This window comes from Microtus pennsylvanicus, chromosome 7 (assembly GCF_037038515.1).
Source record: "Microtus pennsylvanicus isolate mMicPen1 chromosome 7, mMicPen1.hap1, whole genome shotgun sequence".
Classification (NCBI taxonomy): Eukaryota; Metazoa; Chordata; class Mammalia; order Rodentia; family Cricetidae; genus Microtus; species Microtus pennsylvanicus.
Genome location: NC_134585.1, coordinates 24648751 through 24665142, shown reverse-complemented (window position 1 = coordinate 24665142; position 16392 = coordinate 24648751). Strand labels below are relative to the sequence as shown.

Below are 16392 nucleotides of genomic sequence, written 5' to 3'. Positions count from 1 at the left end.
GATGAGTAGTCTGTGGCCCACATATGTGTGGGACTGTCAGCCATGTAGAGAATTGATAAAACCCAGAGTCCTCTGAGGCTCAGGGTGGATGGATGCCTTTCAGGACCAGTAAGTAGGTAACTTGGGGGGCCCTGGTCTGGGTAGGATTCTGCAGTCCAGTCAAACTGACACCTAGAAGTTTCCCTGACACTGTATCCCCACCCTCCCAGCTAAACTGGGATCCAGTGTCATGGTTGCCAATAGTGAAGGTGGGACTTGAAATGGTCCCTGTGTTGGCCTGTCTAGAAAAAGCCAAGTCCTTTCTAAGCAGAGGCAGCTAGGGGAGGACTCCATGTTCACTGGAGTGAGATCTTTGAAGGAGACAGCAATGATGTAGGTTTAGCATGGTCTATACTACTCACGCTGTGGTCAGTGGTAGCAGATGCTTCCAAACAGTCACCAAAACCATGCATGTCTCTAAGATTACTGCTTCAAGCACACACACATCTTCAAGAGATGTGTCTAGCAAAGGGAGTGCACACAATGCCAGTCCATGTCAAGAGATGATTCTTTGGGTACCTAGTAGAGGTGCTTTGTGAACAGAATGTGTTATTTTCTTACTGCCTCTTAAACCCATTTTCTGAGTTAAATTCCAAGTGTGGCCATATAGTCAATAGTGAAAATATTTCTGCCATGGCATTCCCGTCATTATTTGACTTTTAATGTGGCAGCAAGCTGAGTTGAAAAAGGAGAAACATCATCATTTTGTAAACTAGCTAGCGGGGTGGAGATGGGTTTCCCAACCTACTGACATCCTGAGCTTGGTAAATTCGTGGTTATTGGGGAATGTGCTATGAATTGGGGGGTACTTGGCAGCATCCCCAGCTCTGCTCCTTAGATGCCACCCGCACCCCTCCTCAGTGTGGCAACCAAAAATCTTGAGACAAATTGTTCCTCATGGAAAAGCCATGGGCCAGGGACCGGCTGGCCATTATATGGCCCTGGGGTTTTTCTGATGGCCCACAGCCAGCTACCTCTTTAGTCTTTCCTAAGCAAAGTATTGGATTGCAAATTGCCTTTCGCCTGTGCTCTCTAAAGTCTGGGCCTGGTACAGTCTATTGTACTTAGACCACAAAGCCATCCAGAATGAGTTGTGTAATGAAAAGTTCTCTGGTGTTACTGTTTAATTGGCTAGTGGGGGTTGTTTGTCAATCTGCCAGCAGGTTTCTCTTAAATGCTGTCATCAGACACCTCCAAGACATAAATGTAGAGTGATTGATTTGCAATGTGCTATTAAACCCTCTACAAAGACTTTTTGATGTCCTGCGGCTTTGCGCTTTGTACAGCTATTGATTGATTCGAATACTACAGAACCCTTGGCTCAGGCAGCCCTTGTGAGAAAAATGCCACTTCTCGTAGGGAATTGCTGGACATTGACTCGGGGACAATGACAAGGCTTTCCTCGGGCACAAAATGGATCACTGAACAAGTGTGGACCACCAGGAAAGAAAAGCAAGAGACACTTAGGTAGCTGGCCAGAATTGACCAATGAGGGCCAGTTAGGAAAGTAGAAGGAGCGGGACAGTAAAACCTGATCGATTTAGAACTGAGAAAATCCTGGCTGCCATGAGAGGGGAGGCAAAGATTTTGTTTGGGCTGTAACTGTGGCTGCTGTCTGAGTCCACAGTAGCAAATGATATTCAAATAAGTTCACAGACATTGACAGGATGACGGAACACCTCCTGACTGCACAAGACCAGGCTGAGATATTCTTGGAGGGGTCCTGTCCTCTGGACCCGATTGTTGTGTGAAGGGAAAGCTTGCATGGGATGGGGAGTGGGGAGGTGTGTGACTTGGGACTAGAGGTGGAGTGGCCTCTGCATTCCTCCACCAGGAATCTCATCTGGGCTGGGTGAGTATGTGCCACCGGTCCGTGGAGAGGCAGGCACACACAGTGAGTGAGATATTGGCTGCCCAGCTTGCTCTGAACTAGTTGTCTCCTTTTGTGCCTATATCCTTATCTTTGACAGATAATAATTCATTACTTCCTTTAGAGCCTTTTCCGTGCAGTGCAGTGCAGTGCAGTGGTCTCTATAGAAAGTTGGACTGTACTTGGTCCCCATGTTTAGGGTTGAGAACTTTGCTATTATATGGACTCTCTTGCTTTTCTGAGGTCAGAGAACTTATGTGTTCCCGTGTTAGACTGTTCCTTTAGGATGGTTTCTGGTCTGCGAATGTTGTTTATATATATAAGACATACAATGACCATTGAACCCATACTTCCAAGGTCAAATTTCTCAGGTGTTAGGGAGAGCCATTCCAAGTAACCACCTGTTGTTTTCTGTTTCAGAATCTATCCCAGCTTCCCTATGGCAAGGCCCTCTACAGCTATGAGGGGAAAGAACCTGGTGACCTCAAGTTCAACAAAGGGGACATCATCATCCTGCGGCGTAAGGTGGATGAGAACTGGTACCACGGGGAGCTGCAGGGGACTCATGGCTTCCTCCCAGCCAGCTACATCCAGTGTGTCAGGCCCTTGCCACAGGCTCTGCCCCAGGGCAAAGCCCTGTATGATTTTGAGATGAAGGACAGAGACCAAGACAAAGATTGTCTGACCTTTACTAAGGTAAGGTGAGCCCCGTGGTTGGCCTATGTCTACCGATGTCTTTTGAACCAAGAGTCTGTGTTTAGGTTTAGAGCCTGACTTCTCTGCTAGGCCTTGAGCAAATGACCACCCTCCCTTCCTGTGCCTCTGTGGGGGTGTGCTTCATGGACTTGAATGTTTTGTTGTTGATTTTGTTTGTGTGAATGAGAACTCCTAAGAAGAAGCCATGTCTGCAGAGTGTGGAGAGACTGGATTGTTGCAGGTCCAGAGACAATTACCTTTTCTTAGGCTGGCATTATCCCCGCCCCCAACAGTCATTTTTGACTGCTCGGTGTCAGATCTAGCCTCCTGTGACTGACAGATGGACTCCTTTTTGAATCTATTAACTTAGCAGACTACTGGCTTCCACCAGCCCAAAGGCTAAGAATGTCACCACATCGATTCTTAGGGCTACAGACAAGCTCCCTCCCCCATCTTGGTATAACCACCTCCATGATGCACCCGCCATTGGTATTCTAAACTTGCCTTGATTATGACTTTCTTTGTTCTGTAAAGCTATATAACTTCATGAAATGACTTTTGTAGCACACATTCTAATTGTTCTTAATAAAAACAAACCAGAGTCAGATCTTTAGGGGGTGAAAGCTGAGAGATCAGAGAAGCAGAGTAGTCAGTCGCTAGAGAGACCTTTGACCTCTACTGATGCTCAGACCAAACAGGCGGGCAATGCTGTCCTCTGACTGACTGCTTTACACTGCATCTCCAGGCTGCTTGCTCAGACTGCAGCTATCTCCACCAAACCTCAGACTGCGCTGAGCTCTTACCTCCTCCTGCCTTATCTTCCTCTCTCCACCCAGTCATATCCCTCCTATCTCCACCTCCCTAGTGCTGGCATTAAAGGCATAGACTCCCAAGTACTGGAATTAAAGGTATGAGTCACCACCACCTGGCCTCTAGCGTCTTAGCTCTACACTCTGATCTTCAGGCAAGATTTATTTGTTAAAACACAAACAAAATATCACTACAGACTTCCCATGATAGAACATGGCTTGGGGGTTTCCCAGGTTCTAGTCATTCAGAATGACTGCAGAATAAACCATATCTCATTCTCTTCAAGGCAAGAGCTGTGTTGTTTGCACTGACATTTGTTTTGTGTGGATTCTCACTGGGGAATGGTATGAGATGACACAGCCCACTAATGCATAGTTCTGGCCAGCACTGGTACTGACTCTTGAGATAGGCGGGCTGTTAGCCTCAGTAGCAGTCATCATTTTAAGGTTTTAAATATTTAATATATAAAGAGGAGTTGAGTTTTAAGTATTGAATACACACACACACACACACACACACACACACACACACACACACACACACACAAGGGAGTTGTGTTTTCCCAGGACTCAAGGGATCTTTGTAGAACTATTGCAGACTGACCCTCAGTTCATCCAATAAAGTTGTCCTATCTGGGCCCAAAGCCAATATCACATCTCTCCTGTAGGGCAACAGCTGAATCAACTAGGCATGGAGAATCTCTTTTATTATTATTACTATAGATAATTATAATTTTATGAGTATAATGTATTGCATTCATGTATGTCTGTGCGCCATGTACCTGCATGATGCCCACAGAGGCCAGAAGAGGGGTCCATGGATCTGGAGTGAGTTACAGATAGTTATGAGCTGCCATGTGGTTGCTGGGAATTGAACCCAGGGCCTTTGGAAGAGCAGCCAGTGCTGTTAACCACAGAGCTGTCTCTCCAGCCTGGCATGGAGAATCTTTTGAAGTACCTAGCCTGAGGACCTGGTCACTAAGCAAACACTCACTGTGGAGCCAGTGAAGCGCTGAGTCAGGTTTGTGGTCTTTCTGGAGTTCCTGTGATTACTCATTGGTGCCAGGTAGCAGACCAGTTCTTGTTCTTGTTGTTACGTTTGGAGATTGCCAGGAAAGCAGGTGGAGCCTTGTGTCATTTCCTCTAGGGTCCTCTCTCCTAGCTCCTTCCTCCTTCCTCTCCTTCTCCCACCTTCTCCCTCCAAGGCTGTAAACAACAGAACTGGAATTCTCAGTATCTGGCTTGAAGAAACAGTGCCTGGAGATTGCCACTCTTCTCCACGCCCGCCCACCCCCTCTTCATCTGCCGGTACAGAGCTTGGCTGTGGCACTGCGGCTCTCCACCAGCTTCGCGACTACCTTGCACACCATTTTCTGAGAAAAGTTGATGGTCCCTGTGCCAGGCTGCTGTTTAGGTCTCATTCTGTTGTTCGCCTGACAGTGACTAATCTAGTTTCCGTTCTGGGAACCAATGCTTTCTTTCTCCCTTTCATCAGGGCGTTGAGATGCTAATTCCTTTCCTTAGCTCTCTTAGCTCCTGGGGAAGCCGGCCCTGGTCTCCTTCACTGGCTCCCTCTCTTTTCGTTTTCTCAGTCTGAAGCCTCTGGAGCCTTCCCAGGGCACCTGGCAGGCTTCTCAGCTTTGGAGAGCCTACCCTGAGCAACTCCACTCCAGTGTGGGTGCCCATGCTCTCCGCGCCGGCACTTGTAGCTTCTTACATCCTTGCTGAGACAACAGGCTCTAAATGACTTTTAGCTCTATTGGCAGCAACAGCAGAATCAATAGAGTCAGAGACTCTCCTTGTGGGCACACAGGAAGCTCCTCAGGACAGCTCGCTCAGTAGAGTGTAAAGCCCAGGGTGTTCCCTGGCAGGCCAGCTTCTCCCTGTATGATGGCAGACTCTCTTAACTTCCGTTTCCATTCTGGGTGCCTCTGCCTGTAGCACTCACTGCCAGTAAAGACCAGAATCCCTGGACGAGAGCAAGTGGATTGGATATTTGTCTATTTATTCCACACAAAAAGTACACACTATCCTGTGTTCAGGGACAGAGGTCTGGCTCCTCCTGGAATCTGGGCTTGGGAAACAGGCACTTACTAGTCTAGAGAAATGAGCGTAGCCAAAGACTGCCTCAAGGGAAGTGGCATGGTGTCGCCCTGTGAGGAAAAAGATGAGACAAGGCATGAAGACTCCAGTGTAGTCAATGACAGAACTATTCCGTGTTTCCAGAGAAAGTGTACGTTAGTCCTCGAGGGGCAAATTAGAGCCCAGTTGGCCTTGGATTCATTCTGTGACCGGCATGTATAGGATGCGTGGCTGTTGCCCTCACTATGTCCCTGATGTAGGTTTGGTATTTGAGGCTCCTTAGAGGGAGACCTGGACCAGCTGTGACAGGGTCCAGGGCTCTGCTGTCACTGAGGGTAGCAGCTGTTCTCATGGCATTCTGCTGGAAGTATCATATTGCACCATCTTTGCACAAAGGACTTTCTTTTCTTGAATCCTGTGGGTTCCTATAAATGGGAGGCCTCTGAGTATGATTCCCAAAGCACTGTGACACCTACCATATCATACCCATATCATCAACACCCCCACCCTCTCCTCCAAGGAGCAAAGTTCCGCGTTTTTGTTTTTGTTTTTGTATGCTCCTCTCACTTCTCACCCTCTCCACATCTGGGTCCCAGAGGACATGAGCATCTTCTTGGAGCTCTCTGTTGGGTTCCATGCTTCCTGGCTGGACTTGGACAATGTCTGCAGTGCCACTGAGACACAGTCCCACAGAGTCGGGACTGATAGTTGGACCTGAAGCTGAGCTTCTGGGAACCAGCAAGTTAGTGTTTTTTTTTTTTTTTTTTTTTTTTTTTTTTTTTTTTTTTTTGCTTTTTCGAGACAGGGTTTCTCTGTGGCTTTGGAGCCTGTCCTGGAACTAGCTCTGTAGACCAGGCTGGTCTCGAACTCACAGAGATCCGCCTGCCTCTGCCTCCCGAGTGCTGGGATTAAAGGCGTGCGCCACCATCGCCCGGCAAGTTAGTGTTATTCTAAAGCCGTGTGTCCAGTTAGTTCTCAGGCCTCTATCGACACCTGGTCTCTCCCGTAAGCCCAGCCTTTGGACTAAGGGAACACAAGAGTGGAGCCCCCCACGAAGCACCAGAGCCTCTGGCAGGTTCAGCATGCCTTCTTTCTTGCCTTCAGTCTTTGTATTTGCATATTCCCAGCTTTGGGGAAACAAAGCGACAGGAAACTGATAAAAAAAAAAAAACGCTTTCTAAAGCTCTATGACCAAAGGTCATTATTCTCTTTTTCGAGCAGATTGGTTTTAGAATGACTTGATGCTGTTTTAATACTACCCATTCAAAAGATAATTCTGCAGGTAAAAATGAGGCTTTGATCCAACCGCCTTGCAACTTTTCAAATGCCACTCCAGTAGTGTGCTTTAAAAGGAAGCATTATAGTTTGGGTATCAGATGCCCTCCACAGTCTTGTGTTTGAATCCTTGGTCCCAAGTGGTGATGCTATCTGGGGAAGATGTCAGCCATTTATCAGGTGAGGCCCAGATGGAGGAAGTAGGTTATTGGGAAAAGGGCTTTTGACAGAAGGTTGTCTCAGTTTACAAATGACACCCCAGGTTGGGAGCCATATGAAGCACAATTAATAAAAACCCAAAGACAGAAATTGAGGTTCAACCTGAAGGTCTAAAAAGTAAAACATTGAGCGACTGGCTCTTACCTCTACCTCAGTCCAAAGTGGTGATCCCGCCTCCAGGAATCTCAGAATGAGCCTGAGCCTGAGAGCTGTCTCCTCCCATTTTATATTCCTCTCTAGTTCTGGGATTAAAGGCGTGCACCAGTACTGCCTCGTTTCTATGGCAAGCTAGTGTGGCTTCTGGGATTAAAGGTGTGTGTCATTGCTGCCTAGTCTGTAAGGCTGGCCAGTGTGGCTGTTTTACTCTTCTGATCCTCAGGCAAGCTTTATTTATTAAAATACAAATGAAATGCCACTACATCTTTGTTCTTTGGAGGACTGGGATGAGGCACAGAGGGGCTAGAAATATGATGGGCATTGCAGTATTTCAGGAGTCATATCCGGAGGTCTCCCATGGGATTCAAGAATTGAAAGTCCTTGTGCAAAGATGCTGTAGTATCCTAAGTCAGAGACACCAAAAGCCATGAGCACCAGTCAGCTGAGGTACGCAGTAGCAGGAGGGGTTACGGCTCTCAAGACAGAGGTGCGTTTTGGGCGTAAGAGAGGGTGCTGAGTTTCATTAGGGTTTTGACAGCTTGCTACCATTCTCTTAATCCTATTCAATTATAAAACTCAGAAAATGCTTCTTGAGTTTCCAATGTACAAGTTCTTGAGATGTTGGAATCATCTCCACTGCCTCCTGAGGTAGGGATATATGTTTTCAGGGCTTGTATTCTCAGGCACATGACCCAAAGCAGGAGAAACCCAAAGAGAGCTGGGGCCCTCAATCACCCCCTTTTGAGCACCCCACTTGGCTACTTTACTTGGAAAAGTTCTCAAGAAAGCTAGAAGTAGGGCTCAGCTCTCTTCCTGACCTTCTTCTAGATTCCTCTGTTCCCACCCCTCGCAAAGGGATTCTAAATAAGATACTAAGGGCTCCAGAAAAGGGCATGAGCTTACAATGCCCTTGCCTTGCCCAGCCCTTCTTTTGTTCTCAAGGTGGGGTTCAGAGAAACAAAAGGGTCAACAACTACATAATTGAAGTGAAAAGCAAGTGGTGGCTCTGCTTTGCCTAGTCCCATTTGAAGTTTTATAGGCAAATCTGATAAATACACAACATGCCCGTCTCCCTCAGACATCCCTGCGCGCTGGCCTTGGCAGCATGGCTCTCTGCAGGTGCCCACGCGTGTTTACCATGGATGCATGCAGTGACCTTTCAAAGTCCTATCACCAGTGCGCCGCTTGGAACCCGTCAGTGACACTCTGCTCAGGGGCTTCTCATTTCCCCTCTGGTCAGTATCAGAGCCCACGCTGTCTCCAGCGCTCTTTCTGACCCAGAACTATGCCTTCTCAGCCCTCAATCCACTCCCAGCCCTTGCTTACCCTACACCTGGTTATTTCTGTCTTCAGCAGGCCTCGCACTCCCTGGCCTGGTACATCTAGCTATCCCCCCAGCTCGGTGCCCTTCCTCAACTATTTGCAGCTCCGCCCTCTGCTTGCTCTTTAGATACTTCCCTTTTGATCTGCCTCACTCCTGATGGTGTGCCTATGCTTGGGACTCCATCTTTTTACCCTACCTTTCTCCTCCTTAGATGTAGGCGCGTATAATATAGTACCGTCCTCTCCCTGAGGCCTGGCCAACATTGCTTACTTCCCGTTCTAAGCATGCAAGAGTGCGGGGCATGCAGAGGGGAGAGATGCGGAAACATAGACAATAGTGAAGCTAGAGTGTTGTGCGCATGCGTGGAGAGAGCAGGTCTGGCTGTCGGCAGTGTTCGCGTCTTCTCACCGGGTCTCTTTAGCCTTTTTCATTACTTTCCAGATGTGTCAGCTGTGAGGTGTGTGAGAGAAGCCAGCTCTGTGCTGGGCAGGGAGAGGTCTGTCTCTGCCTCTCTCTGAAGAGTCATGGCCATTGGCAGTGGTTGAGTTGGGACAGATGATCTAAGATGTCAGTCAGAGCTGGGGCTGCAGAGCCAGCCAGCTCTGTAGGGGTCGGTGGCAGCCAATGACGCCATTAAGAGCCTCTGTATGAACACAGGAATGACCAGAGGCACAGTTCCGTGTCATTTCTACAGAAAAAAAAAAAAGGCTGAGAAGCTTCTGGGCTTCTGCCTTTTTAATGTCCCCTATTTCTTGACAGAGTGCTTTGAGGCAATGTCTGCAGCTGACTGACTGGCAGGGCAGGGTTCAGTAGGGCTGCATTTGGGGGTGGGGCCACGGTCATCCTTGGAAGCTGAATAGTTCTGGTTTCTCTGGGCTCTGACTTGTTACCTCTTCTTTGGACACCCTTAACTACAGTAGAGAGGAGACTGGGGTTCGTGATCCTTCAGAAACTGCCCCCAGGGGCTCCACGCCTGCTGTTGCAATGTGATTCATTTAGAGACTCGAATATCAGGTGCCTGTGTCCTGTGTTCTCCAGCACTGCCAAGGGGGCACTCCCATGCCCCTTTCCAAACTGTACCTGCAAAGTCACATCCAAGGACGGCGTGCCCTGGCAGCCTGGGAACCTGGGCTAGGGAAGCCTGGGCTAGGGAAGCCTGGGCTAGGGATATCCACCTGAAGCTGCTGTTCTTGCCACAGGCCACTATGCTTGTAGCTTTCTCTCTCCTTAAGTAGAAAAAGTCAAATGAATGCACAAACGTTAGAAGAGGCAGGTACATTACTTAAAATTTGGGTTTAACGTTCCTTATAGAAGGTGGCGCTGACGTCTCTTGAATCTGTTACAGATGTATTATCCACTAAGCCTTGGGAAGAGGGGCCACCTAACTCTTAAACCGTCCCTTCCTAGCCACAGCTCCAATGTGCAATTGCTTAGGGCCCCCCACCCCAGAGACCATCTGAATTCCAAGAAGAGCCAGGGCTGCATGCCAGTAGACATTTGGTATATTATCCCAATTCGGAAATATCAGAGAGCAGGGAAAACAGCATATGGATGGAGCCCGCCGCCCTGTAGTAAACAATAAGTACTTGACATGAAACATATAGATGGAGTAGAGGTTTGTGCCGGAAAATGGAATGACATCATGGAAAGAGTTTTCATTCACAAAATCGTTGCCTACTATATCATGTTAGTTCAGACACATGTCTACCTTATGTGGCCATCGGTGATGTCTATGGTATTCTTTGGGCTCCGTTTGATCACTTACATCGGGAGCTGATAAACTGAGATGACTAACCAAGCAGGCCTGCCATCTGCTTCTGTAAATCTCATTTGCCTGGCATGTGGCTGTGTCCATCCACTCGGGCATTAGCTGCCTTCATGCTTCTGCCACTGAACTGAGGAAATGGTCTGCAAAGCCGTTTACTTACCTTCTGGTGCTTTCTAGGCGTGGTTACTGATGACTGTAATCGAGCACAGCTCTAGGAGACAAAGGCACAGGCATTTCTGATGCTCCCCACACAGCACTCAGGGACCTTCCTGAATGGAGGTGTCCAGGAGGAGAGGACGAGTAGCTCTCTTAGGGAGGCAGCTGAAAACCAATGGCCAACCCTTACCATTTGAAGCCTTAATGCCTTAAGGGGTATTTCTCCATGTACTAGGGAGCCTTCAAAATAATATCCCCTCTTTCCTTGTCCTTATGAATGCACCAACTCAAGGGTGTTTGAAACATGGCGACAAATCTGGGACCTGATATAATCTAACATAAAAATTAAGCCCTATTTTTTGATCTTGCATGGAGTGATAAAGGGGTTCAAGTCTAGTAGCCCCAACATACTAGCCTGTGTGTCTCCATTGCCAGCAATGAAATATTCCCTCCCCGTGGTGTGAGTCAGCATTAGAGAAAAAAAAAATTCTCAACATCCGTAGGCAAAGTGGGTGACTTCTTTTATAGCAAGGATGACTGGCTCTGTGTGGTCTCTCAGTTTGGTCCCCATAAAGAAAACAAGTACCAAATGAAGCAATGTATTCTGCAGCCTACTGCTGTCCTAAGGTTTCAGACAGGCGTAGAATCCCTAATGCACTTGAGTCGGAACAGACAGCAACTACAAAGGTGCTGCCAGAGTCTCACTCACCCTGACGGAACTGCGCAGACCCCCACTTGCTCCTTAATGGACATCACTGTAGCACACTTGACATGTGTGTGTCTGGGTTCCTGCTCTCTGCATGGTGGTTTTGCTGTAGGCCCGTTGTGTTGCATGGTGATCATCTCTCTGTGAGCTAGCCTTCTCTCTTACCTGCTTGGGGAGGGATACTTTTCTCCACAGCCTAAGGTCTCTCTCCCCATCTCTACTTAAAGACATTTATGTGTGTTGGCCACACAAAAAGGAAATGGTTTGCACTGCTTAACAGTGGCAGTGGTGGTAAATTCCCTGGTCTAAGAGGCAGTGCCTCTCTTTGGAACTGAGTTTGCTTCTCGATGAGTTCATCCCTTGTTGCTCTCCTACTCCTGAGGGGGACCCAGGATAAGCCTGGCTCTTCGGTGTACAGCAATGCCCATGCTGGAGGGCAGAGTCTCAGCTCCCCGGTGCTCTCATTTCTCAGACTCAGCGCTTCCACATGACTTGGTTCCAAAGGACAGTTGTGATCATTGCCTCGTTCCATACAGCATGTCCCTTTAAGGGGAAATGGTGAGACAAACAAGGAGACCTTGTCTTCTGTTTCATGTAATATCACACCAAAAGCACCCACTGATAAGACTTCTGCAGCCTAATGATGAGGAGATCTTTATTATCACTGACTACCCATGCAATGGCATGGTACCAAAACTGGGTCACCTCCACTCCTGTCCCCTTTCTTTCCTCTCACATCTGCTAAGGATGGATGAATTGTGTTTTCACAATTACTGTTCAGATTGTTTACAGTATTATAGTTATGAGACAGACATCCATTGCTTGTAGAGTTCTGTAGTTTGTTAGTTTCCATTGTCCGGTGGTTCTGAGTTATTCCTTTAAAGTTTAGAGTAGTGTTAGATTCTTAACAAATGGGAGCAGATACAGAGATTTCCTGTGTCTCACATGGCCCACCCCTAGCCCAGTGGGGGCACATTTTTACCATGCCTGAGCCTATCTTGGTGGTATCAACCAATGGCCATTGTTTATATGGAAACCTGTTTTTGGTATTGTACAGTCTTGATTTGGGAACGAATGTAACACATGACACTATTCTTCATACTCTTTCGACTGTCTTGAAATCTTTGTGCTCCACTATTTTAATTCCTACCCCTTCCTTTGCAGCCACAGAGTTGTTATTGTCTCCATAGTGCGCTCTCTGTTTTATTGTGTAGCTATAACGATACTACACGCTTCCCTTTTACAGTGCTTAGAGATGTGCATTCATGTCTTTCTACAGCTTAACAGCTCCATTGTTTTTAAATTAAAATACATTCTTGGAGAATTTCATACATGTGTACAAGGAAATAAGTCATATCCACTCCCCATTTTCTCCTCCTGAATTCTTCTGATGTAACCCCCTTTGAACTTCGTGTTCTCTTGTGTCCTTTATACTCCACTACATCCTGCTAGGGCTGCCCACAGTACACACGAATGGAAGGACATCCACTGGAGCCAGAGCAGCCTACCAGTGGCTACGCCCCAAAGAAGAGAGATGTGTTCCCCCACAGCAGCTATCAGGGCCTCATGAATTACTCTTTAATCCCTGTTGGGTTTTGGCTGGCTTAATCTTGTGCAGGTAGCCACAGCTGTTGGGAGCTGATGAGCACAATAGCCAGGTCTTGGCCAAAAGGCAGCATTCCCCTGCTGTCCTCTCCATCCTCCGACTTTGCCATCTGACGGTGTCATCTTCCGCCATGTTCCCTGCACCTTGGTGGAATGTTGTAGGGAGAGGCTGCTTGTTCGTCCTGGCCACCCGGATAGTTTAGCCCTGAAATAACCACACAGAAATTGTATTAATTAAAACACTGCTTGGCCCATTTTCTCTAGCCTCTTATTTGGCTAACTCTCACATCTTGATTTAACCCATTTCTATTAATCTGTATCACCATGTGGCAGTGGCTTACCAGGAAAGATTCAGCATGTCTGACTCTGGTGGTACAATGGCAGCTCTCCCTCTGCTTTCTTCCTCCCAGCATTCAGTTCTGTCTTCCCGACCTACTTTAGTTCTGCCCTATCAACTAGGCCAAGGCAGTTTCTTTATTCATTAACCAATGAAAGTAACACACAGACAGAAGGACCTCCTACACCAGTGGAGGGGTGAGGGTTCATATAGGTGTGATATATGATTGTGTCGTAGTTAGGGTTTCTATTGGTGCAACAAAACACCATAACCAAAAAGCAAATTGGGGAGTAAAGGGTTTATTTGGCTTACACTTCCATATCACTGTTCATTATTGAAGGAAGTCAGGACAGGAATTCAAACAGAGCAGGAACTTGGAGTTGATGCATAGGTCATGGAGGGGGTGCTGCTTACTGGCTTGCTCCTCGTGGCTTGTTCAGTCTGTTTTCATGTAGAGCTCGGGCTCACCAGCCAAGGGATGGTACCACCCACCATGGACTGGGTCCTGCCCCATCAATCACTAATGAAGGAAAGGCCTTACAGCTGGATCTTATGAAGGCATTTTCTCAATTGAGATTCCCTCCTTTCAGATGACTCTAGCTTGTGTCAAGTTGGCCTAAGACTAGCCAGCACGGTCTGAGAACCCACAACCATGTATTCACTGAACTTTGACCATTTATGAATCTGTACATTGACTGCTGCCCACTGTAAAAAGAATCCACCCCTGTGTAAACCTTAATCTCCATCACCCCCACTCTCTTCCTTCATATCACATGTTCTACTATCCCTTCCAAACGAAGTTTTTTTTTTTTGAAGTTGGGTTGAGAGAACACTAGTTTTCCCTATGGCTTTTCATTATACCCTTCAGGTTGAGCCTCTGATTTATGCTATCCTCCTATTCTTCTCCTGCTTAAGCCTCCCCTAACCCTAGTACTCTGTCTCTCCATTTCTTTTACCTGTGGTCTACTATCCCCACCCCTTAATGCAACACACACACACACACACATAATACACACACAATATGCACACACATACATGCTCTCATAGTACACACTCCTACACACAGAGAATAACATCTTAGTTTCCTGGTTTCCACTTGTGTTCTATGTTAAACAAAACAGAAAGTTTGAAGCTAGGTTCTGCATATGAGAGAGAGCATGTGCCGTTTGTCTTTCGGCACCACCAGAAATTATATGACTCAGATTCATTTATTTTAGTGTCATCTGTTTTATTGTGAATTTCTTGATACTATTTTTATTTATATCTGAGTAATTTTCCATGTATCTTATGCTCTTTTCTTTCCCATTCATAAGTTGGTGGACATTCAGGTTAATTCTGCTTCCTAGCTATTGTAAACAGGCAATGAACATGACTATGAGAATATCTTTGTAGTAGGATATAACGTCCTTCAGATGGTTATCCATGGGGGTAGGGCTGGATAATACAGCGATTCCATCCCTAGATTTTTGAGAAGCCTTTGATTGACTACCAAATCTGCTTCACTGAATTACACTCCAATCAACAGTGCATAGGGCTCCCCTTTCACCATATTCGTGCTAACATTGGTTATTATTTCTATTTCTGTTGATGGCTATTCTGACTGGGGTGAAATAAAATCATTTTCCTCTTCATTTCCCTGATGTTCAGGACTTTTACGGTGTTTCCCCGTTGGTCGATGTTCTTTAGGGAACTCTGTTTGGTTCTGTATCTCATTATTAAATGGATTATCTTCTTAATGTTTAGATTTTTTAATTCATTGTATGTTGTAGACATGAATCTCCTGTCAAAAGAATAGCTAGCAAGGCTTTTCTCCCATTCTGTCAACTGCCTTTTTATTCACTTGGTGGCTTCCTTTTCTGTATGGTAGCCTTTTCATTTGTCCCATTTGCTAATTGTTGGTCTAAATGCCTGTGCTACCAGGTTTCTGTTCAGAATGTCCTTACCTGAACCAGTAAGTTGGAACATATTCCCTACTTTTTCCTTTACCAGATTCATGGTCTTGAGGTCTTTGATCCATTTGAGGTTGATTTTTTTTTCTCTAGGGATGAATAAAGATTTAGTTTGATTTTTCTACATGTTTGTCTTAGGGTTTCTGTTGCTGTGAAGAGACACCATGACCATGACAATTCTTACAAAGGAAAACATTTAATTGGGGCTGGCTTACAGTTACAGAGGTTTAGTCCATTATCATTATTACAAGAAGCATGACAGCCTGCAGGCAGACCATGGTGCTGGATCCAGGCAATAGAAAGTGAACTGTGTGCCACACTAGATGTATCTTGAGCCCACCCCCACAGTGATACACTTCTCTTACAAGGCCACACCCACTTTAGCAAAGCCATACCTCTTAATGGTGCTATTCCCTATGGGCATTCAAACTCATGAATCTATGGGGGCCATTCCTATTCAAACCACCACAGTGTTGAAATCGAGTTTCCTCAGCACCATTTGTTAAACACGCTGTGTTTTCTCCAATGTATTATTTTGGCCTCTTTGTCAAAAAACAGATAACTGTAGTTGTGTGAGTTTATATCTGAGTCCTCAGTTCTACTCCATGTATTTATGTGATTAATGTTTGTGGCAGTACCAAATATACACTGTTTATATCACTATGTCTCTGTAGTATAATTTGAAATCAGGTGTGGTGATACCTCTTACAATATCCTGTCCGTTCTATGTTGCTTTGGCTATCCGTAGTCCTTTATGCCTCTTTATAATTCTTTGTATTTTTTCCCTGTCTGTGAAGAGTGGCTTTGAAATTTTGAGTAGGGTTGCATTATTTTTAGATTGCTTTTGGTAGAATGGCATTTTCCCAAGGTTAATTCCTCTGATCCATGATCATAGGTGGTCTTTCCATCTTTTACAATGGACTCCTCAGTTCTTTTATTCTGAGAGAATGTGTGTTAGAGTTTATTTCTATTTTTCTTTTTCTTTTTTTGGCTTTTCAAGACAGCATTTCTCTGTAGCTTTAGAGCCTGTTCAGGAACTTGCTCTGTAGACCAGGCTGGCCTTGAACTCACAGAGATTCACCTACCTCTGCCTCCCGAGTTCTGGGATTAAAGGTGTGCGCCACCACCTCTCAGTTTAATTATGGTTTCTGTTGCTGCAATGAAACTCAATGACCAAAAAACAAGTTGAAAAAGGAAAGGGTTTATTCAGCTAATACTTCCACATTGCTGTTCATCACTGAAGGAAGACAGGGCAGGGTCCTGGAGGCAGGAGCTGATGCAGAGGCCATGGAGTGGTGATGCTTACTGGCCTTGCTCACATGACTTGCTCAGTCTACTGTTTCTTATAGAATCCAGACCACCACCAGATTAGGAATGGAACCACCCACCATGGGCTGGGCC

At 46.2% G+C, this 16392-nt stretch overlaps 1 protein-coding gene across 1 annotated transcript in view; it reads left to right on the top strand.

The window, feature by feature from the left end:
• The window catches only part of Sh3rf3 (SH3 domain containing ring finger 3), a 264667-nt gene that overhangs the window by 153248 nt on the left and 95027 nt on the right, over positions 1–16392 (top strand). Inside the window, exon 2 of the mRNA XM_075980221.1 lies at positions 2330–2605. Coding sequence (XP_075836336.1) covers positions 2330–2605 — 276 coding nt within the window. The remainder of the gene's footprint in view (positions 1–2329; positions 2606–16392) is intronic.